Source organism: Trachurus trachurus, assembly GCF_905171665.1.
Source record: "Trachurus trachurus genome assembly, chromosome: 8".
NCBI classification, from domain to species: Eukaryota; Metazoa; Chordata; class Actinopteri; order Carangiformes; family Carangidae; genus Trachurus; species Trachurus trachurus.
This window is the reverse complement of record NC_139905.1, coordinates 6,284,627-6,308,733: the sequence shown is the minus strand read 5'-3', so window position 1 is coordinate 6,308,733 and position 24,107 is coordinate 6,284,627. Positions and strand designations below refer to the sequence as shown.

At 43.1% G+C, this 24,107-nt stretch overlaps 1 protein-coding gene across 3 annotated transcripts; it reads right to left on the bottom strand.

The window, feature by feature from the left end:
• Positions 1-412: 412 nt before the first annotated feature.
• Positions 413-20,447, bottom strand: tlk2 (tousled-like kinase 2). Of its 3 annotated transcripts, XM_083977961.1 has the most exons (28): positions 20,291-20,447; positions 19,583-19,671; positions 18,990-19,258; positions 18,612-18,661; positions 18,450-18,510; positions 18,192-18,331; positions 17,960-18,066; positions 17,611-17,676; positions 14,708-14,790; positions 13,035-13,112; positions 12,850-12,919; positions 12,715-12,758; positions 12,406-12,504; positions 11,385-11,486; positions 11,105-11,197; positions 10,775-10,885; positions 10,505-10,641; positions 10,115-10,267; positions 9,929-9,995; positions 9,595-9,692; positions 9,394-9,475; positions 7,973-8,064; positions 7,775-7,864; positions 7,463-7,632; positions 5,669-5,807; positions 4,187-4,298; positions 2,939-3,046; positions 413-1,130 (listed from the first exon to the last, which is right to left on the bottom strand). In XM_083977961.1, exons 1-28 carry the CDS (start codon positions 20,443-20,445, stop codon positions 957-959), a joined length of 3,039 nt encoding a protein of 1,012 aa, XP_083834087.1. In that variant the 5' UTR covers positions 20,446-20,447; the 3' UTR covers positions 413-956. The 3 variants fall into 3 exon arrangements, with proteins under 3 accessions (XP_083834087.1, XP_083834085.1, XP_083834086.1); XM_083977959.1 differs by lacking the exons at positions 17,611-17,676; positions 17,960-18,066; positions 18,192-18,331; ... (3 more) ...; positions 19,583-19,671; positions 20,291-20,447 and adding an exon at positions 15,905-16,610; XM_083977960.1 differs by lacking the exons at positions 12,406-12,504; positions 17,611-17,676; positions 17,960-18,066; ... (4 more) ...; positions 19,583-19,671; positions 20,291-20,447 and adding an exon at positions 15,905-16,610.
• Between the last annotated feature and the right edge of the window lie 3,660 nt (positions 20,448-24,107).

Genomic DNA, 24,107 nt, shown 5'->3' with positions numbered 1-24,107 from the left:
AGTCAAAACAAGTCTCATTATACTTGAATAAGACTCATCACATTAAAAAGTAGATTGTTTTTTAGACACTACTTCTTTCAAGCATATTTTCACTTGAAATAAGTAGAAAAATCGGTAACACTTTACTTGAATAGGTATTCATAACCATGACATAACAGCTGCCATAAACATCAATGAATACTTATGACAGCTGTCGTTAAGTGTCATTCGGTAAGTTATGTCACTTTTAATGCAAAGTTGACATTGTTTGAGATGTTTTTGTTCTGACAACTTGACATAAAGACAATTTAAACTGTCATAGCAGACCTAATTGCCAAACTTTAAAAATTATGTCAAGTTCTCATAACAAGGACATCTCAGATAATGTCAACTTTGCATCAAAAGTGGCATAACTTACCGAATGACACTTAACGACAGCTGTCATAAGTATTCATTGATGTTTATGACAGCTGTTATGTCATGGTTATGACAGTGTTATGTCAATCTTATGAATACCTATTCAAGGAAAGTGTTACCAAATTCGGATAGTGGAGCAAGTTTTTCTTTCTTATTACAAGCACAAAAAACTCGTTTTGTTGAAAATGTGTTTGAAATAAGTGAAAACTGTCTAAAAACAAGTTAAAGTGTTTAGTTTTGACTAAAATTGAGACATTTTGACAAGAAATAAGACAAATATTCTTGGAAAGATTTTGAGTTTTTGCAGTGTAGAGGGGTGAAAGGGGGCGGAGGGGTGGCGGTGGCGGTGACGGTGACGGGGGTCTCCCTCCCCAACCCATCCGTAACGTCTCATCTCTGCCGTCGTCTTCCGACTCTTCATGGCGAGGAGGTGGGATGCTGCTGGGAGGCGAGGGGGGGGTGAGGGGAGCAGGAGTGGATCCCTCCCCCACCCCACCCGGTTCGACTCTCTCCCTCTCTCTCTCTGTGGTGGTTCAGTCCGTCCGCTGGTGGGCGGGGGCTCAGTTCGAGGCGCTGCTGTTGGAGGAGCTGGACGTGGAGGCGACGGCCATGCCCAGCGTCCCCGACGACGCCACCGACTTCCGGATGTGGGGCATGAGGAAGGGGTCGCTGGACAGCTGGTGCACGTCGATGCGGTCCTCCTTACGGTAGACTAGACAGCGCCTTATAAAGGCCTGGGGGGGTAGAAGAGTAGAAGAGTTAGAGAGCGAGCTCAGATTCTGTTCGTCTTCATGGTGTTTAGATAAAAAAAGATACAAATCCTAAATATCTAAAGTCTCCGCCTCGCGGTCGAGTCACATCCAGAAAATATTAAGTGTGTGTGTGAAGTTTTGTCTCAACAGCTGTGTGAAGTCTTGAGTAACGACTAAAACAATTATGTGTGGCGAAAAAAAATCTAGTTCCAGAATCCAGCTGAACATTTTTAACAAAACTGAACTTTAAACAGTATCTTTGAGTCTTTACACTTCAGGCCTTGATGCCAGATTCTGACTTGTTGCCTATGCCCGATTTTTTTTGTCCGATTGTTTACGTGTTTTAAGGAAATGACGAGGGCTGCACGATAATTATCGGCCCGATATCAGGAAATTATGACGTCATTCCAATAAGAATAGCCCCGATTAGATATAATGTATATTTTGTCAGCACTGCGGTTAAAGCAGAAGTGAGTGATATATTTGTGTTAATATAAGTCTTAAATAGTTATATCTTCCGACAGCAATCACTTACATAGAGTGTTTGGACTGAAACACGGGTCTGTCAGTCCCTCTGCTCTGCTCTGAGCCGAAGAGAAAACATTTATCGTATCCTACAGTTTTTATCCAATGAGGAGAGAGAACGGCATGCAGGGCTGTGTGTGCAGCCAAGGAACGCCGTGAATGTGGTGACGTAGCGACGAGGACTGTTATGGTGCGTTCAAGGAAACTCGTATTTTTCCGACCGTGAAGTGGTACCAGTTCGATCTGGTACGAGTTCACCGGTCGGAAGTTACGAGTGGCCGTTATAGTGACTTTCACCGGTAAAACAGGTCGGAAAAACACGAGTGGGTTGCCTGGAACGCTACAAAGTCGTAAGTTGTGACTTGAAGCTGTAATTTACGATTTCAAAAGCCTGCCTGGAACGCAGCATTAGCGAAAACGACCGGATCACTCACTTCTGCTTTAACATAGAAATGTTTGAATCTAACACACACATGTATATATACATTTCTAACTAGTGGAATTAACTTTTTCACTTTGTATTCATTTTAAGTTCTAGAGGTCTTTATTTTACTTTTTTTTTATCAATAAGTATTGCACCTTATTTAAATAGATGTTCATTTAAGATATCAAATAGTTTTGTTTGATATATTTTAGCAAATGTCTGAAAGGCTTGGTACTAGAACATCTTCATTTAAAGAGTCAAAACTGTTTTTAGTTTTGTTTATAGTACTGATGTCATGATATATGTTAGGTCCACTTGTGCTCACCAGTCTTTCTTATCTCCAGGTATGTTATCGGTATCAGTTTCACAAAATAGTTATCGTGCATATGCGCTATCGACGCATTTTTGATGACATACGACTCACATTGCTAGAGAATACCCCATCTGTCTGTTTAGATCTGATTTGTATCTGATGTATTTCCACATATAACGGTTACGGGGCCTGAACCCGATCTAACAATATCCAGTATCATGTGTTTTTTTCCCCGTTTACACATTCATGTTCCAGGTCCGATCTGTGCAACATGAAAGGAAAAAATGGGAATTGGGCCACTTGAACCTTAAACAGCCTCAGTTGATGTTTGACAAATCTGAAGATGCTCCTTGAAAGTGTTGCTGAGACATCGTGTCCACACACACACACATGTATTTCAACAACATGGCTCTGACTCTAAGGAATAACCCCCTCCCTCCCTCCCTTCCTCTCTCCCTCCTCAAGAGCAAAACCATGATGTAAACACATGAAAGAGAAACACAGAGGTGGTGGGTGAGTGTCCGCTACCTTAGCTTCAGGTGTGACTACTGGTTTAGGAGGAAACTGCACGTCTGTGGCCTTCAGGATGGTGTTCTCCTGCAGGATGTCCTGCTGAGACTGGTTGTGGCCGAAGGGCTGAGAGCAAAGAGACGGAGAGGAGCAGTTGTTAGAAAAACAAAAATATATATACAGTATATACACATTTCCCTACAGTGTGGGCAAGACATGAGAGAAGTAAAAAAGAAACAGGAACATAGGGCTGGGCGATTAATGGGAAAACAATCAAAAGCAACATTTAGAGCCTTGATATGAGCCGATAACAACAATGGCCGACTATTATCAGTCCCTCAGACACTGCGGCTGAATCTCGTCCGTTAAATCATCATCGATCATCCTATTTGCACTGACACGACCAGACAACATTTAATTGCCTTTTAATGTTTGATATTAAATACAGCGGGGAAGCTTTCACAGCAGCCACACAAGCTCCACACAGGCCTGGTGTATCTACCACTGCGTTTTGAGTCGCATACGCAGATATTTCTATAAACGATGCAGTGGTTACAGAGATTTGTTCAAAAGGAACAAGAAAAGGATCGTTTTGGGGGACGCTCCGTTTCCGTGTGGACAAGACCTTAGTTATCGGTTCTGAAGCTGTGAGAGAGGAACTCTGGTCACTGGCACTAAACCCAAGTCAACAGATAAAAAACTTACGAGTCATCTTTGACTCAGACCTCAATTTCCATTTCCAACCTCATATCATAAACATGACCAAAACAGCCTTTTATCATCTGGAAGACTTTGCCAGAGTGCATCCACTCGTCACTAAGGTCATTACATACTTTTATTACTTGCAGAATCAACTACTGTAATCCTCTACTTTCTGGTCTTCCGAAGAAAACGATATCACAGTATAGCTGCTCCAAAACTTGGACTAGAAAGAGAGCACACATTACTGGGGAGGGACAGGGTCTTTTTTTATTATGGAAAGCACTTTGTGTTGCATTTTAACTGTATGAAAAGTGCTATAGAAATAAAGTTTGATTGACTGATCGTAATCAAGGTAAAAAGCTAAATTAATCATGATCTTGATTCTTGCCATAATGGCCCAGCCCTTAAGGAACAATTAAACAGGGTCGGTTCCAGTACTGTTAAAGAAAACCCAGCTCTTAAAAATTAAGTTCCTGTAACTACGACATGTACAAAATTCTCCGGTGGGTAGTTTCTTTATAATTTTACTTTTACTTCAGTAATAAACTTCAGAGTTCTTCCTACCTTTCGGCCGTACAAACACTGGTAGAAAATAACCCCCACCGACCACACGTCCACCTTGTTGGAGATTTTGGGAGGTTCCTTTCCAACAACAAAACACTCGGGAGGAAGGTACCTGCAGGAGGAAGAGAAAGACGTAGTTATGACATGAAAACTCAACATGTTCATCACTGAGTCCTCCTGGTCTTTTTTACCTGGTTAAATAAAGGCTAAATAAAAACGGGATAGTTAAACATTTTGGCAAATTGGCCCATTGCCATAATCCCTATAGTCATAGCAGTAGGTTCGTTACCTTTATTTGTCGGTGCAAGCTATTTTTAGAACAGCGGAGCAGAGCCGCGAGTTGCTCAGAGCTACACTACGGAGGCTCATGGGATTTCTGGGTTTCCCTCATCAAACTCATCAAATACACAATCCAACAACTCCACAACGCTCTGGTGGACAAGTTGTGACCTGCACATTCACCACGCTATGAGATAATAACAGAACGTTACCAGACAGAGTTGTTTTAGAGGTAAATACAGAGACTGCTTGATGAAAAACTGCCCTCGACGAGAACGCACATTTTTTTTTTTTTTTTACAGATATCGATCATCTATGTGTGACGCCTGGGATCCACTTCAACTTATGCAAATTAATCTGTGAGACGTGAGGTCACTGTCCAATGGGGAGCGAGACAGAGAACAGCTCAGGGAGGTGTGTCGGACGCCAGTGGATCCTCGGCGTGAGATCAGCTGATACCGATCAATTCTGACAGACGGTGTGTGTGTGTGTGTACGATATTGGTCTTTATGTACTTAACATGTTTCTGTTCTGTGGTCTGTCAGTATTATAAAGCAGGCGATCAATGATTACAGGCATTAAGCTGATTGAGCAATTATAAATATTTAATGAAAAACGGCTGAAAATGACTTGATTAGTATCTAGTTAATCACAGCAGCATCCCTCAACTGTAACAATCCCATAATATCAATACAGCTCCACTGCCGCCGACGGGCAACGATTCATTTTCTCTGCTACAATGAACGTCTTCTCTCCTTTCACTCTCCTACATGAAGCTGCTTCTGGCAGAACTTCACTCCGTCCTGTCTCCTGTCAGACGCAGCGATCGTATAAGATGAAGGGAGCTGCTGTGATTTACTGACTTTCCAGTGCAGATGGAGGATCGAGTCATTTTCAGAGGTTAAAACGTTGGTTTGGCTTGAAGGAGCTCAGCGAGAAGCTTCTGAACGTCCATATAATTCTGGCGTAAACTGGCTCCACAGAGAAAAATACGACCCGCTCCGTGACAGACTGTGATGTGATGTGGGGGGAAGCACTCGAGTGTAGAGAAATATGTTTCAGCTCTGACTATCGGGCATAAATTTGACCCTTTTAAGAACTGAGGGGTTTGGGCAAGGGTAAAAAACGAAAAAAAAAGAAAGAAAGAAAAATAAAAAGCAGGATTTATTGCATCACACATGACGACACCTTCTGCGATCTTACCAGTACGTCCCGGCGCCCTGTGACGTCAGCTCCATCCCGTCCACTGAGTTGTAGCTGTCGTCGTCCATGATCTTCGACAGGCCGAAGTCTGTGATCTTGATCTCCCCGCAGGCGGTGCCGTTCACCAGCAGGATGTTGCCTGAGCAGAAAATTACACGTCAAGATTCATTTTCACATTTTAAGCATAAAAAAAAACAAAAATATATGATCACATTTACACTGTGGATGATTCAACTCTGCTCAACACAGGAGGTTCGTACGTTCTACTATGTAATAATAAACCGTGTTCACATCTTAATGGAATAATAGCGACTAGATTAGAGGCGAAATGATGTAATTGTTCACATGTGAGACACTGTTTGATTTCACCCTTCACTGGCCACACTGTAATAGACTCAGCACAGCTCGGTCCAATCAACTCAATCATATCTATTAACAGGAAAATAAACGTCCTGTGAGTCCGTCCCTTCAGCTGCTTGATAATCATTAATCATGATTATGATGTTGGGGCAACACTTGAACCAGAACCAAAACTCTACTAATAATACTGAAGTAGCTGCAGCAGCGTCACTTCAACTGCTAATTTTATTTCTAGTAATGCTGCTCCAGAGACTAATTTCAAGAAATATCTGCGTACACACAGATCCACTGAAAACTACGGAAGCGTATTGCATTCACTTGCATTTTTCTATTTTTCGGAGTAATATTTTTTCTGTTTTTCAGAGTAATTTTTTTCTGACTTAATGAGATCTCTACATCCCACAAGAGGCTCCCACCTGCAAGCATTGTGACGAGTGGTTTCAAAACAAAGGTGCTACATCAGACTGCTCTGATATTTTCTGAGTGACACTCTCTGAGGTGGTGTTCTGTAATAACAGGTCGTCTCCTTTCAATATCAATCTGAATTTACAGGGAACACAGTGAAAATAAGAAATATTAGTGTTGCTTTTCCTTTGAAAATCTACATCACCTTGCAAACTATGCAACTGAATCAGTTTGAGAAGATCACCTTTATTTTGAAATCAGTCCTTACACGCTCTTACTGTTGTTTATAGATATAGCACAAAACAATGCCAGGGGATAGCTCGACTGTATTTTATACGTATCATGGATCTAATAGATCTAATAGATCCATGATGGAAGTGGAGGCTTGACCGCAGCGGTTAAACGTTACTTTAAGGTGGGAGCTTCTTGCGGGATTTTGAAATCTCGTTAAGTACGGGGAAAAAAATTACTCTAAAAAACAGAAAAAATGTATTACTCCCAAAAATAGCGCTTTTTTAAATTTTTTAAAGTGAATGCAAAACGCCTCCATAGAAAACGACTCAAAACGCTGTCGTACATACACCAGACCTGTGTGGAGTGTGTGTGACCCTGTAACGCTGCCACACATAATCACCAAAAGCAGAGAAGAAGCCACAAAGCTCACTGCTGTATTTAAACTCCAAACATTATATGTTGATTAAATGTTGACTGGGAGTCGTGTCAGTGCAAATATGACGATCGATGATGATTTGACAGATTCAGCTGCAGTAGTCGGCTGTTGTTGTTACGTTACGTCCATAGACCATTAACGTCCAGCTATGTGGCTCAGGTTACAGGTCAGAGCGATGGGGGATAGGACGTTATCATTTCACAAAACATCCGTTTGGGAAGTCGCCCTCAAAACGCTGTTTCCATCTTGATGAAACGTCGAAACAATAAAAAACTTATGTGGATTCACCGACACCTGTATCCGTGTGGACGGGCCCTCTGAGTTGCAGCAGTTACGGCGGCGTGCAGGCAGGGACGTACCGGGTTTAAGGTCGTAGTGGATGATGGGCGGTCTGATCTCGTTGAGGTACTTGAGGGCGTTGACGATCTGCATGATGATGGAGCGGCCCTCCTTCTCTGACATCAGCTTGTGCTGCTTCAGGTAGAAGTCCAAGTCGTTGCCCTCGCAGTACTCCAGCACTGTGCAGAACCTGCAGCGCAGCGAGGACGGACAGACGGGTTAGAAACCACATCTACAAACCACTTCAGCAGGATCAAACTGTTTAACTTCTGTTGAACACAATCTGCAGAAACATGAGTAATTTTAGTAAAATTTAAAACAAAATGACTTACGAGTCAGTGTCGAGCGAAAAGTAGTCGTAGAGTTTAACTATTCGTGGGTGGTCCAGCTCTTTATGGATTCTATATTCTCTGCATGCATGTCTGAAACACAGAGAGAGAGAGTTTATTTACACCATTTCTTTTAAAAAGTAGTAGACATTACTCACAGTGTGGCAGTAAAAAAAAAAGAGCTGGAGAGTGAACACTCACTTGTGATAGTTTTCCTTCTTCTCGTCCCTCCAGTTCTTGTTTAACTGGTGGATTTTGACGGCGACGTATCTTTGCTCCGTGAGGTCGAAGGCCTGGGAAATAAATTCCTCCCGTTAGTCGTGACCTGTGTTTGGCTCGACTCCGTCTCAGCCGCAGAGAGAGTCTCTCTCTTCACATTAAACAGCTTCAGTTCATTCATCATTTTTAACCGAGGTGACAACAACACGGTGTTGGAACAACTCTCACATTCTGCTGCAATCATTTTTTACTTTGAAATGTTGATGATGTCAACTCAGTGTAATGTAATGAAACACACGTCCTCAACTGTTTCCACAGCTCACTCACTCTCGGAGCTACAGGAGCTCATATTCAACAGTGCAATAAACTGTATATGTCAACCCAGAGGCTGTACTGCAAAGCCAGTTTAGTGGGTTAGCGAGGTCCGACTCGCGTCAGGAGCTCATTATATTAGGCTATATATATATTTTACTTTTATATACAGTCTATGGAGACAACTGAAAAATGTTGTTGACTCGCAGCAGGACAGATAATCAGATGGATAATCGATGAAGTTAATACAGTAAATTCACTTTGATGTGGCCAAGAATAAACTTGGCCGTTGTCGCACCATCATATGACACCAAATGCCCCGTTTTATGTGAATGTGCACAGAGCACAAAGCGGAGAGCAGGACTTAACAAACCAAGGTGATAACCAGCATCGTAGTAGTGTGTTAACTCTGACCAGGGCTTAAGGTTTTGTTGAGCTGCATCATGAACACAAAGCCTCCTTCCCAGTACAGGCCCCAGGTTTCAATCTACATCTCTGACATCAAGCAGCAGAAAACTGTTGTGTTGAATCAACATATGATCGACCCTGACCTGATACTGTGTCTTATTTTTTAGTCTGTAAAACAGCCCCGGCTGTTTTCGACTGCATTGGTTCCAAGGTGTTGCCATAGTCGTGGAAATCAACGATCATTAAGGAACAAAGGCTGCTTCACCAAGGCTGAACGTTGTGAAAACACTGTCTCTAAAAATGAGCTTTAGAGACGTTTTGATATAAAATCAAATCTGTCTGTTGCTTCAGCGCCGTGGGCGTGCTGCACGTTAGCAATATCACAGAGGATGACAGGTCTTTACCAAGTATACGCTTCATCAAGAAAACCACTAATTATATAAATGAAACAACCGTGTGACATTTATAATTATCGACTAACTATTTAACACATCACAGGGAACAGCAAACTAGTCCTCCTGTAGTAGAGCTGGGCTGAAACAACAGGAAGCCTCGACCAAAGAAACTGAGTTCTAATGTTAAAGAATATCTTGCAAAAGCTCTTCATCCATGACATAAAAACAACAAACCAACAAAACAAGGAAGATGAGATAAAAGCTCTGACATTGTGTAATTTCTCTCACCTTGTAAACTTCACTGAAACCTCCTCGCCCAAGTAAATGGAGTAGCAGGTATCGGTCATTTAGCGTAGGGTGATCTTTGAATCTGCACGGGGTTGGAAAGAAAAACACAAAAAACAATACAAGTTTAGAAAGAAGTAGAAGGCAGGGACACAACAGTACAGACTGACAAGGACAGGACAACAGAAGAAATGGAACTCATACTGGGAGTTATCCTCATTGTGGATCCTTTTCAGCTCACGAATGTGCAGGTTCCTCACGCGCTCCAACCTCTCCAGCTCCGCCTGGATCTCAGCTTCCTCCTGCAACGATCAATATCAAACGGGTGCAAATTTAATAAAACAACCAAACTGCACTGTAATTTCCCAGCTTGGGATCAATAAAGTATATCCATCCATCCATCCATCCATCCATCCATCCATCCATCCATCCATCCATCCATCCATCCATCCATCCATCCATCGAATAAATAAATAACCAAAGCAAGTGCTGCGTGTTGAAACAAAAAAACTTTTATAACCAAACATAACAGCATTACCTTCTTGAGATGGCCTAGCCTCAGTTTAAAGATTTCCTCCTGCTCGTGGTACTCTGCCTGTGATAACCTGTGAGAACACAGAGGAAACGAAACCTCAGTGCAACAGGAACGCAGAAGGAAAACAGCCGTTTCAACAACAAAAAAAAGAAAAAAAAGAGAGAAGATAAATAATCAAAAGCATCGTACGCTTCGCTTTCCGTTCCATTGGCCTTGCTTTTACGTTTGTTTTGCTCCAGGCTCGGAGGCGGAGTCTGGGCCATGGAGGGCGGTTTGCGTTTGGCCAGGAGCTTCCTCTGCCGCTCGATGTCCTCTCGCTGCGAGTTGATCCTTTCTTGCTGTCTGGAAACGACCGGTGCATTAGTGTCACATCAAGAAGCCGATTCATTGCTCTGCTTTGTCTGTGTATGTTTGATCTGCTCTCAGCTCTTTGGCTCCCTGGACCGAGGAGCTGTCTTTACCCCCTCTAGCTAAAGATTACAAGTGATATCTAATAAATACAGAAACGTATGTTGTTCTCTCTGGTCTGGTTTCTCCTATTTAGGATCAAGTTTGAAGCTAGAACATGAGGACTCTCACTTGATGAGGTTTTGGAAGGCGTATCCATCCGTCCACTGCTCAGTGAAAGACGCTCCATGTCTCACTGTGGTGAAGTGACCCAGCCGCAGCCTGTCCTGCATGCTTTTGTCCCTGCATGCCATCTTCTCCTGTTTCGACTGAGGGGGAGAGAGAGAGCAGAGAAAACACAGACATCAAACCGGCGCTGTCGATTCCACGGGGCTAAAATTAGGACTTCTAAAATTAGTCACAACCCCCTCGATGACCCGATCACTCTGATATCCTACGTACTTTTTCAATCAGCAGCTTCTTGGACATGGTCACACACTTGTTTAAGCGCTCCTTGTATCGCTCCAGCATCCTCTGCTGCTCGTCGATCTGCCTCCTCAGGTCACAGTTCGCCTGGATCACACACACACACACACACACACACAACGCACAGACAAGCAGACGAGAAGAATCAACACCATTTTACAGTTTAAAAAAACAAACATGTTACACAAAGAAGGAAATGTGTCAACTAACATGCCAAAAATTAAGACCACACGATATTCACTGAAAACCATTAAAAACATGGCAGCAGAGCAGAACGCCCGCGATGAAACGTTATGAGATTAGTACCCGGAGTAAATCGTCTATTCGTCCCTCCTTCTTCTCCAGGTCGGAGTTCTTGTTGTTCTCCATCGCTGTTAGTTTCTCTATAGTAAGGTCAGACTACGGGACACAAGTCAGGACAGAACAGTGGTTAACACGCTGATGACGCATCATTCTGTATCAGTGACAAATGCAATGCAACAACTAGACCCACATCTCCCACTTGATGATTTTTTTTATACAACAATGATAATGCAGTGTTAAATAAACCATCCAGCAGCAGAGCCAGGTGCTGTGTGTGCGGTACCTGTGTGGCTTTGTGGAGCATGTGCAGAGAAACAGGCTTCAGCGAACACGTCGAGTGCTCGGTGTTGGCCGAGCCGACGGAGGAGGGGCTTCCCTGCTGCACCTGCAAGACCAGACACATTCATCCAATGAAAAGCCTACACACACACACAGGCTGAAATCACTCACCACTCACTATATAGTTTGTAATAAAGGCCGATTCTGTTTCTGATAGTTTGTAGTGCAGTGAGAATTAATATACCCCATATAGTGGACTCGTAGTATCCCACAATGCAGCGTGAAAAATAATCGATAGACACACTAACCAAGCAATAAATACGTTAATGCATCGTGGATGACACTGATCTGGAGCGTTTTTATTATTATAACTGCGCCGTGGAGTCGTGTCCGAAAGTATTTTTTCATTTTAATAATGAGCTCACTATGTATATCAAGTTATTTCAGACACAACCATAATGACGGTGACTCCATCACACAGACGCTCATTTCATTTCTCAACACCTGGAGCTGCCACTCATCATAAAGCACGAGTCCATGTTGCATAAAAATAATGAGCAGAGACTGAAATGAGCCGAGAGCCTGTTAAAAGTTAATAAAGTCTCGCTGCAAAAACACTTCACAAGGATTTTGAACTATTCATCATATTTAACTGGATGTGCTGCCACCGCTTTACAAAAGCTGTGAGCAACAGGTTCATCTAGACCCCCCCCTTATCATTTAACTGCCTGTTTCCAGGTGAGTGTGTGTGTGCTGCAGGTATTTGCATTTCTATCTGTATCTTCCATTTCTACCAAACGCTGCTCTTCGTGATTGCTTTCTCCGGCGATGACGACAGATTGAAAACACAGTGAGTGAGTGAGTGCGACTGAATGTTAGTTAGTTGACAGAACCACCACGTCAGATTCTTCCTCTCTCCTGTAATCGGTGTTAATAACAAGCAGAGAAAGAGAGAGAGAAACAAAATGGGAGGAAAGAAGAGTCAAAAGGGAGCATGAGACAGACCATAGAGCAAACATGCTCACCGTGACAGGGGGGTTGGAGAGGGAGTGTTGTGGGGAAGAGCGGACCACTGGTGGAATTCCCCTGGCAGGGCTGGTACCAGGACCGCTACCTCCCGCAAACTGACACACATGTAAAGAGAGATGGACAGGAAAGCAGTTCAATGGAAAGACCGAGATGGCTTTAAAAAAAAAAGGAGAGAAGTGTGTTAGAAAATTAAATGTGAAAAGTTACGCATCCAGTGTGGAGGTATTGTAGAGGACACACGCTCAGTACAAGAAGAAGAAGGAGAAAGGAAAAGAAAAAAAAAAAGATGGTTTTCTGCAACTCACCTCAAAATAATCACTAATTTTATGCCCCCTCGCTCCGGCTTTGCCTTCAAGAGAGAGAAAGGAGGAGTTCAACGAGAGGCTGCGGTTTGAAATACTCGATTATGACAGCAGATCGTAGCAGAGATACGAACTTACCTTGACTGCTGTCAAAGTGGTCTGCTTTCCGTTTTCTCACTCTCTGGTCGTTTGCTTTTTTCTCGGGCGTCTGTCGGGGGGGAAACCAGAGAGCGCGGGTCAACCAAACGTACGATGACATGACACAGAGGGATGAGTGGTGTAAAAAAAATAATAATAATTGTAAAAGTGTGACACAGACTCACCTCTAACTCTTTGTCACTAAGCGAGCCAACACTGCATAGACTCTGATTGGACGACTCGTTTTGATTCTGACCCGAGCCCTGGAAAAAAAAAGACATAAAAAATACATAAAAACAGGGAGCGAAAAGGTACAAATATGCACAAAACACTATCTATCTCTAAAAGGTTTTCACATGTACTTGTTAGAGAGAACGAACGCACACACTGAGTTAGAAAACAAGAGAGAGAACGAATGGGTGACGAGCCGAGGGGGGACGTGGGGGTTTGACTGAACCAACCATCACCATTAACTTCCCACTGAAGCCAGACCTGCATCATTCAGTCCTGATGCCGCCAGTTCCCTAGGTGACGATGATGCCTGTCAGTCAAATGATTCACATCAGGATTCAGCCGGCACTGTCCACCAATCAGGAAGACGCACTTAGTCATTCAGAGCACACGAAGAGCTCTCTCACTGAACCCTCCTAAAATGGCTGAACATTAGGCATGCTGCTGGGGACCCATTCCTCCCTCCGTCTGTCACCTTTAGATAATGTCATCCATTTTTCTCCCGTTCGCCACCGTCTTAACCATTCCTGCCTTCTCTCTCTCTCTCTCTCTGTGGAGAAAGATGCTCTGCTTGATCTGAGAATGACAGCGTGTTTTTACACCTCTCCTCCCCCCCTCATCTCTCTCTTTCTCCCCAAAAAATTCTTGCCTGTTTGATCAGACTTGTTCAAAAGGGAAATGCACTTTTCAATAATTTCAGCTGCCCCTCTCTGTTCCATTACCGCAGCCATGTATGTTCTTCTTGCTGTGTGTCCTCAAAGGATAACAATTTTCTTTTCTTTTATGCCAACTCAGAGATGACAAGGGGAGCAGCGGTGGCATGAGGGGGGGAGGCCGCTCAAGGTCAGGAAAAAATAAAAAAAATATGAAGAAGGAAGCTGCTCGGTGACATTGAAGGGCTTTTAGACCACCAACCTGTATTTCTCCACAGCCATTTGTTGACACGTTTCTCCCTCACTCTCCCCACACACATCTCATCTCTTGTCATACAGGGTGGCTGTGGCATGATGCCTTAGCGAGAGCCGCCATTTTCTCTGCGGCAGCAGCCATGCCATGCTCTGGGCTCAGCTCTGCCTATGGCTGGCACGCGGCCCACACTCCTGGCGCTGACTCTCACTCCCCAACTGTTCCAAGATCACCTTCCACAAAGACGGCTCCATCCATGTAGCGGAGGGGGGAAGAGGGGGCGCAAGGCTAAACACTGCCTCCACTCACACCTGGTCAAGAACTATTTCTGCATTCCTCCTTTGCCTTTACTCCTCCTCCTCTTCCTCTTCCCCCACCCCCCCCCACACCCACCTCTCTACCACCCCTGTCCCGTCTGTGGCCTTTTTGGCAGACGTCGCCACTTGCATATACAGCCTCTACATCATGAGCCAGGGAGAGATGCCATATCACACCAGCCAAAAAACACAGACACAGCTCAACCTTCTCCAGAGACAAGACAAAGAAAAGGAGTGGGGCCAAGCCTGTCCTAGGCCCCGAACAGCAGAGTGATACCGAGGCACGGACTGAGACAAAGAGAGGAAGAGATTCATGAAAAAAAAAAAGTGGAATCAAGAAAATCTGTGATTTCAAGCACTTTGACGGGAGAGACTTCCTGTGCGACATCTGCTGTAACACAAACCTTAGCCACACCAACCCCAGTGAAGCGAGCCTCCAACAGTTCCTGCCGGCGGGGGTCCAGGCTATGCAGTTCTTCCATCATGGCTGCGGAGACAAGAAGAGCACAAATTAAGGAAGGCGTTGTGAGGTCTGGTACATTCAGAAGGGAGTGACAGATCAGTGCCACAAAAGACACATTAGATGTGATGAGTCATGGCTGTTTTTAGCTATATGGATGTGGAAAATTCCTGTTCTGAGTCATCAATAAACCTGACAATAATGAATGTGTGTGTTAACCAAGAACCAGCCATACAATTAGGGCAACTCAGGAACACACTCTCTACAATCTGGATAGACATTGAGCCAATAACGGACATTAAATATGCATCAGAGACGTAGGCCAGATGTGTAGAGTCACTGCCTGGAAAATTATAGCATCATGTGATAACGCCCTGGCATTATAGGCCTAAGTTACATGGCGCTGCTGGAGTTATGAAAGGTCACTAATGGAGGGACTGCCAAGTAGACTCACAGCAATGGATATGGCCACAATAGACAACAACAACAACAAGTGCCCAGTTTACTAAGCTTATGCAAAGGTTAACGTTTAAGTTACACGCCCTGCACTTGACTGCTGTGTGTGTGTGTGTGGCATTGCATACATTAGATGAGAAATGTAACTTGCAGCATTCGTGTCCATTTAGGGAGATAGACATTTCAATCTCGTGTAACTTTTTTTTTTAGAGTTTAGAGAAAGTGGGTTTACAGAGCCGTGAATAATATTATAGAAAAAGAGCAGCTTAAAGAGTGAAACATCATCACTGACTGACTGAATGATGACCGGGGTAGCTAGTTAGCTTAGCACGGAGCTAACGAGTTCTCTGGCTTCATCGCTTTAGCATTGAGGAGCTAACCGCTAACGTTAGCTAGTCAACATCACCATCACATCACATCTGGTTTTACGCAATGTTAGTTTATATAAACTCCAGATACATTTGTGACATTAGTCTGCGTAGATACCGACTCATTAACGTAAGGCAATAATCATCAATCACAGCTGCGGTGAATTTATCTCACAAAACACACACACACACACTACATAACGTGAGCTAGCCACGTTAGCATGTCTGTCAAAAAGAAGCACGACGGACCCAGGACTCACCCGAACAACAACACATCTGTTGCCTTTATATTAATCATTTTTTGTCGAGATACTTACTGTTATTTTATCTTGTATCGGGGTCTGCTGTTGTTAACCCCCTTCCCCCCTTGCCCCCCCCCAAAAAACAGTCCCGTAGTTGTCCCGTTGTTTGTAGTTTCTCCCCCGGCACCTCGTAGAGACAACTCCCAGGCGTAGGCCGCATCCACAGCCCCGTGCCTCGCGTGCCTGGCGTGCCGACCGTTGACGCTCCAGGCGCGGCAGGAGGAGGAGGAGGATTCCCCTCGGAGGCCTCGACGTCTGCGGGTCTCCCAAACAAACCCGCCTTTCTGCCGTGCTCCTTAGGCGGCGGGGATCCCCATCACATCCCTCTCTCTCCTTTCCCCCCGTGGACCATACCGTGCCTATGTCCTTCCCTTTTTTTTTTTACCCCCACACACAGACACACAATGGCGACCCTCGAGATTCTGCGTTTTTTTTTTTAAACCACCAGGTATAAATGATGTCTTGCCCCCCTATTTTTTTTTTTCTCCCCCCCCCGGTGGTGAGATGAATTTCGGGTCCTGGCTTTTTGCAGGTCGATCAAAACAAAGTTGGGCTTCTGTCGCCTTCCTCGCTGCGGGGGGGTAGGACAGACAAAACCAAACCAAATCTGTTTCTTTCGGGGAGTTGTGCTGTAGAGAAGTCGCTTTCAGATGAATCCGGATCGATTCGGTTCGGTTCTCATGTTTTTTTGCAATGTAAACAATAATCAGTAAAATCTCATATTTTCTCGTGAGATTGTTCAAGAATTTTCACCTTCAGTTCCGTCAGTCCACGCCTGCCCCCAAAATCTCTCTTGTCTACTCTGGACCAATGGCAAATAATCCCTGTGCAGAGTGTACACAACACAATTTAGCTGCGCCCACCCACACAAGCACCAAAATGATCACTTATCACAAAGTTGCCATTCCTATCATGTTCACACCCACATATTGTACTTATATAATATCAATACATTTCAAAATGAATGTGTGTGTCAAAATAGTGTTAAAAACAAATACAACAAAACATTTTTGAATTACCAGGAAAAGCAAACAATCAACAGATTTACAGTTTATATTTTTATTCATGTACAAAAAGTGTGGGTGAGTGGGTGTTTGTTAGTTTTGTTTTGTTTTTTAAACCATGCAATTTAATATCAAAACATCAGATGATTAAAAACAGCCTCTGGCAGAATAGAGACATTTATTTCGGGGGCGTAACCAGCCCTTTTTTTTCTCAGATCACTGAACTCATCATCAGCAGAAAAATGAGAAATCGTTGCTCTTGCAGCCGGGAAAGGCAGCGCCATAAAACACCGAGTCCATCAACACGACGGCAGCTGCGTTCCCCTCATCACAATCACAACAGAGCCCCTCAGTTTTTCACGCGTCCTCAGAAAAACAAGGCAGCACCGCCCGGACTTTAGCTCCCAGTTTTGTGGTTGATACTCAGGTGGGTTCAGTCTCCTCTGTCTCAGTCCTGGGTCTCAGGCGGCTGAACTGGACTCTTGCGGTACTTGCACTGGATCCACACCCGGTACATGGTGATCTGTTTGCCTCGGTTCACCTGCAGCCGCCTGTCCACCATGTTCTGCACCTTCTCCAGCCCCGCCTCGGTGAACAGCTCATGAAGCTCATCTGTGATTAGAAAAATAAAAAAATAAAAAAGAGGGAGTACGGACATATTGTTATTATTAACACATAATTCTGCAAAAATAGTTATGAAGAAGTCTTTGTTTTTACCTTGGGTAAAGAAATAAACTCTTGTTCCATCCCCTCGGACGTAAAAGTTTTCTGACAAACAGCGCCCTAGAAATAGAAAAAGGTCACAATATACAACAAAATGTGAATATTATTAACTGCATGAATGGATGTATCGAATGTAGGGCATTTTATTTATATTGTGCAATTAGCAGTATACAGATAGGCCCAACCAGCAGACAGATTTATATTTCAGTGCTTTGGTGCAACCTTCCTCAGCAGTCAGACCTAACATGGTGCTACTAGATGAACAGAGCTGTGAAATGTGAAACACATTTTCTTTTTGTCTAGAGCAGGTTCTAACAACTATTTGGACCAAAGCCTGACTAACCTTTCTTGAAGCGGAGCTGTGCCATGTCGTAGCGTCCGTAGTCCCTGAGCAGCATCACTCCCCCGGGTTTGAGGAGCCGCGCTAATCTGCTGATGGACTCCTGCATCCTGAGACAGGAGGAGAGCGAAGGAGGAGGATGGGGGGGTTAAAACAACCAGTGCTGTGTTTAATGAGTCACACTGAGTTAAAACTTGAAAAAAAGAAGTAAAGAAGTGGAGAGAAAAGTTCATACTTGTCGGGATGCAACGCTGATAGCACAAAGATTAGCACGATAACATCAAGGCTTCCATCGGGGACGGGGTAATCGGCTTCCACGTCACTCAAGTCGTGAACAAAGGCGAAGCAGCGGCCGGGGTCGTACTCCGGATTAGTCTGATGACAGGAAGGTGATTTCAGTTCATTAGTTTAGCCAACAACCTGAGATGAGGAGGGAGGAGGAACCACGTCGTCCTGAAACATTAACCCCCCACCACCACATCCATCGCCTCACCTTGACCAGCTCCACCGCAGTGCTGGAGAAATCACAGCAGTACACAAAGAGTCCCGGGTCACTGTGTAAAGAAAGGAGTAAAACTGTGAGTGAGTACGTCGTCTGTCACATAATACTGCGTATACTCAAACCTCTACATGTCTGTGTCCAACTTGCACTTACTTGTTGGTCTTCAGTATTGGAAAAACCGTATTCCCCACACCACAGCCGACCTACAGGAACACACAGAGCAGTCATTTCTATCCAGGGCAATAAATATTGATTGGTATAGTTACTAGAAACCTTATAACACTGCCAGAGCTGCAAAATCCTCCTGATAAAAAAGGGTTTTATCCATTATTTTGTGTTGTTTCCTCCATCCTCCAATGAGAATAATATATATTCTTTAAAAATAATTTAAAAAGTGAGTATAACCAGTCCACTTTTTGGTCTTAAAGTCTAATCTAAAAGGTTTTTTAACAAGTTTCAGAGAGCAGCATCTCAGTCAAATCAAGTGTGTGATGAAAGATCAGGTAACTCGCTTCCAAATCAACCTCTCACCTCCAGGATGCGATACGACGCGGAGGAGCCAGGAAAGCCTCCATCAGCGACCTCCTCTCTGCTTTGTTCCCGGTCCAGAGCGTCCTGCCGACCGTCGTCCTCGCTGCCAGAGCCTTCAGCGGGGCAACGGGGGTCGTGGTGGTTCACGCTGCACTGAGGGGCCAGCTCTGGGAACTCGGTGAAGAGCCAGTGACGGTCTTTGAAGAAACGGTTCTCGTGGATTGTGTAAAAATCATTCCAGTACTCGTTCGCCCGGTTGTCGTACTCCTCTGCAAGAACAGGTGAAGAAGCAGCAAAGTAAGTATGAGAAGGTTATAAACGATTAATAAGACAAAAACTATGGATAAGGAAATTATTATATAAGAATAGTGTCAGTTAAAAGCCAACTATTAAAGACAACTGTCAAAAATGAATTGATATAATGCAACATGTAGGCTAATATATAATATAAACAATCCAATAATGATAAAGTTAAATCTGTATCTTCTTCACACTGAAAACGAATGTCTTCCTGATTAGAGGCAGTTATAGTTGTGTTATTGATCCCAGATGTTTGTCACATTGTGTGGTTTATGTGTGTTAAACAACGTCACCTTGTTTCTCTGTAGGTAGCGGCTGACTGTTTTCCAAGACTTTCTTCTTAGCAGCTGCTTCTTGGTCCTCAGTCCACTCCACATTGTCCCTGTTGACAATGCAAAAGTATTATATAGTATAATAGCTACATTATAAAATATATTCAGATAATCAGATATGCAAAATGTGCAAGTTAATCCAATCTTATCCAGAACACCTCAGTTAATTTTGAGCAATTTATCAATCAGTCTATCTATGGGAAATCAATCTGCAACAATTACCAATGTAAATTTTTTCCTTTGAGTTTGAACTGCTGGCTGCACAAATACAAGACATGTTGAGATTTCACTCCAGGTTTTGTTGTATTGTGATTGTCACTTCTATTTGACACTGTATGGAATAATCTGCACATTCATCTATAATGAAAATAATCGATAGTTACAGCTGTAAGTGCCATAACTGCCATTTTATTACACCCTAATGGTTATCCGTTAAATCAATATTCACAATTATTTCATCACGTAACACCCAGTCCTACTGTATATAACCTGAGATTATTGAACAGGTTATTATATTATCATTACATGACAATAACATGACCCGTTCTGCACCAAATCTCCGATCAAAACAATAAAAACAAATCATAATCAATGAGAAAGCGGTAGCTAACAGCCGGTAGCCCCCTAACCCTCCTGTAACTTGTGCGGTTTCTGGCTGAAGTTACCGACCACGCGTTGTGCTGGAAGACCTGCCGCGGGTCCGTGAGGAACCGGGTCCCGAACTGAGGTCTCTTCTCGGCTCCGGTGGACGACGAGTCGGGCAGAATCAGCTCCGTTTCACCGCCGCTTCGCTCCACTCCGTCCGCGGCATGGGGCGCCGCCATGTTGGATCTGACGCGGCGGAAGAAGGGCCGGGCATTTAACTGTGGTGCGTTCCCTGACTGTCGGAAATAGCAGAATCCATACCAATAACACTAACAGAAGAACTCGTAGGCTATAAAAAAGTTTCAAGAAGTGGATGGTTGCGTTGACATTATGTTGTTTGATAGGGTTAGGTTGTAACTGGTAACACGTAGGCTGCTGGCTGCAACACATTTTTTTTCTTTTACGATTTTGTCCATCGTTTCTCTTTAAAGTTTCTTTCTTTCTTTCTTTTTTTTCTTTTATTTTAGTATAATCAAGCGTTTATAATGATACTTGGTTAAAAACACGCTGAATCGTAAACCTTTGTCTGATTTACTGGTCATGATTTACAAATGTCCCATGCTTTGCGGAGACACGTGAAGATATATTCGTCGAGATATCAATGGATGCATAAATAGCCTACTATAACACAGGCTGAACTAGTCATTTACAGCCACACACACTATAAATCCAGGCATGCACAATCTACATTACTACTATTTGTTGCATGTCAACACAGTTATCAACACAAGACTTTTCCTGCTGCATATGGATGTATTGATATCTACAGCTACACACACACACTGAGCAATGCAGCGTTTATACACTAGAGGGAGACACATCCTGGATAATCTTTGCTGAGTCCCACTGGTGTCACTCTGAGCCACATGCATGAGGAGAATAATTCAGAATCAGAATCAGAATACTTTATTGATCCCCAAGGGGAAATTTATTTTTGTTACAATAACAACTCCAACTCAAAGTGTACAAGTTAAAAGAGCAAGTAGTCAAGAAATATAAAATAAAAATAAAAAACAAAAATAAAAATATATATACAAGTACAAACATGGACAGGAGTTATTGCACTATAGGTTATTGCACATAAGTATGGCATTAAATATGGATTATTGCACAGAGGGAATTTGCACAAGAGTTAGTTTAGGGGCCAGCCCACTGACTCAGAGTGTCTGACACTCAGAGTGAGGAGTTGTACAGTTTGATGGCCACATGGCAGGAATGATTTCCTGTGTCGCTCTGTGGTGCATCGTGGTGCGATCAGTCTGGTGCTGAAAGAATTCCTGTGTCTGACCAACACGTCATGGAGCGGGTTGGACAATTAATAATTCTGCACAATTCAACAACTCATAGGCTCATGACTGTAAATGCACCATTGATTTTTTTTAAAACCAGCCCTTACAAACAAAAATGACAAAAATGTGCAGTGCACTTTACCTTGAGTGGAAATGTTTGTAAAATGAAATGCCCTTCCTGGGTGAGGCATCCCTCCTCTGTTGCTCACCCTGTTTGCCCTTTGAGACTATACAAATAAAATTGCCTTGCCTTATAAAATTATGATCAAAATAGACATCGAAACTAGTCATTATGCATTTTCTGGGATTGGTTCCATCTTTATAGAACCTATACAGAAACTTTAATTATTATTTTTTTTAGCTTTGAGACGAACTGATAAATGCTTTGACAGAGACCAGAAGTGTGAAGGTTAAAAATGCATAGTTGGCAGTTTGTTTGCAGTTTTTTCAGTTCATCTTTTGCGGTATACACATCTGAAAGTGAAGCTTTTGTACGCAAGGCAAGAGAAACACTAAAATGTTATATACTACATCACATCAGATTACAGTATGTAAAGCCACAGGCGCTGATCCACTTAGATTTTATCCATCATAAACTACTTGAGGTAGTACACACACAACTTTATTAACAAGGGAATAATGACATATATTGGCATACCTACTTTACCAGACTGTTGTGCACAGGATGTGGTGACGAGCATGCAGTTCTCATCGGTATCGATTCACCACAAGTAGGCTACCATCAGAGAAGCAAAGAAGAGCATCATGGGGAAATGTCAGCGAGAGATTTGACCTCAAGTGTCCTAACAGGAAACATTCATGCTGGTGAGGATGGTGAAAGACGGTGGTAAAGAGACACATACTGTATGTCAAACAACCACACAGAGTCAAGTGCAGCTGAGTAGAGTCATTCTCACGGTGTCTTTCACCTTTTATCTTAATTACAGACTCATCTCAAATAACATTAATTAGTAAACTGACACATCCCACGAGTCAACAGATTGTAATCACGTCAGAGTTAATTGAAGTGACTGAAGGTGAAACAACTTTAATTTAAAAATAAAAATAAAAACAGGACAAATATCTCACAAAGGACAGAAAAAAACTGTGAATTAACTGAGGACAGTGAATGCACCTGTGCCTCATTCAGGAGAGTGGGTCATGTGACCTCCACTTCCAACGCCTCTGGATGGAAAACATCTGGAGGTTAAGGACAGATGTGAATGAGGATTAATATCCAACTGTTCACACTGAGTTTTACTTTCAAACCAACTTTATTTATAACAAATGGATGACGAATCAACAACAAAAAGACAAAAAGGACTAAAATGTTTAACAATGAGAGAAAAAATTACCATTAAAATTAAACAGAAATAAGGAAATGAGCATGAGATCATAACCATTAAAATTAATAAGAAATAAGGAAATGAGATCATATGTTCAGATTAAGAATAGAGTTTCCTGTCACCTGCACTTTTAACATTTATATACATTTGTTATCTTTAGCGCATCCCTCTATCAGAGGCGATGAAGTGAAACAACAGTTTTGTGTAGACCTCAGTGTTTTGTCATATTGTTGATCTGTCTGTGGTGCAGCCAGCTACCATGTCGTGTCGTTTTTAAATGTTGCTGTAGCTGTCAGGGTTTGGACTCAAAAGCAGAGAACTCCAAGTAATGGGCAACAAAAGTTTTTTTTTTTTAAAGGTGAACTAAAAAGGTACAACAGAAAAAGAAAAAAAGTACCAACAAAAGTGGTCAATGGGCAAACACAAAGTACAAGAGAAAAATCACAAAGTACAAAACAAGAGACTTGAAACATAAGAACTCATGGGGAAAAACACGATGGCAGGAACAGATAGCACGAGGGAGAAAATACAACGCATGGCAGGACGCAGGTGGTGCAATCAGACACAGGTGAGACACATGAGGTAATAATCACACAGGAAACCACTGGACTTCAAGATAAAACAGCTCAACTAAACAGGGGAAAAACACACAGAGGACAAGAGAGTAGCAAGGAATTGTATGACAGCAACTTTTTCCTTTTGATTTCCTAACGGTCGGTCCAGACAGTGTTTCCATTCACTGAATCAGCCACTGTGACCCTCTGCTCCCACCCTCAGTTTCCTCCTTTCCTTTCAATACTGTGCTGAATATCCCAGAATCTGTGGATGTATCACGTCTATATTTCAAACTATGACCCCATGTTTGATGAATTCTGGGCTGGTTTCGCTCCGGTCGCCACAACGTTAACGTGTCATATCAGAGGATCTCCAGATATGATTCAGATTCTTTGCGAGAACCAAACAAGGAAATCTCCGGATTCTTGGGACAATGTTTAAGTGCTGTGTGTTGAGGGGGAGTGTGTATGTGTGTGTGTGTGTGTGTGTGTGTGTGTGTGTGTGTGTGTGTGTGTGTGTGTGTGTGTGTGTGTGTGTGTGTGTGTATGTGTGTGTGTGTGGGTGTTTTGAGTCTATAAAAGGCTGGAAACTGCTTTGGCCTCCTCCAGCCTCTCCCTCTCCCTCTCCTTCTCTACCAGTCTGAGCCTCTTG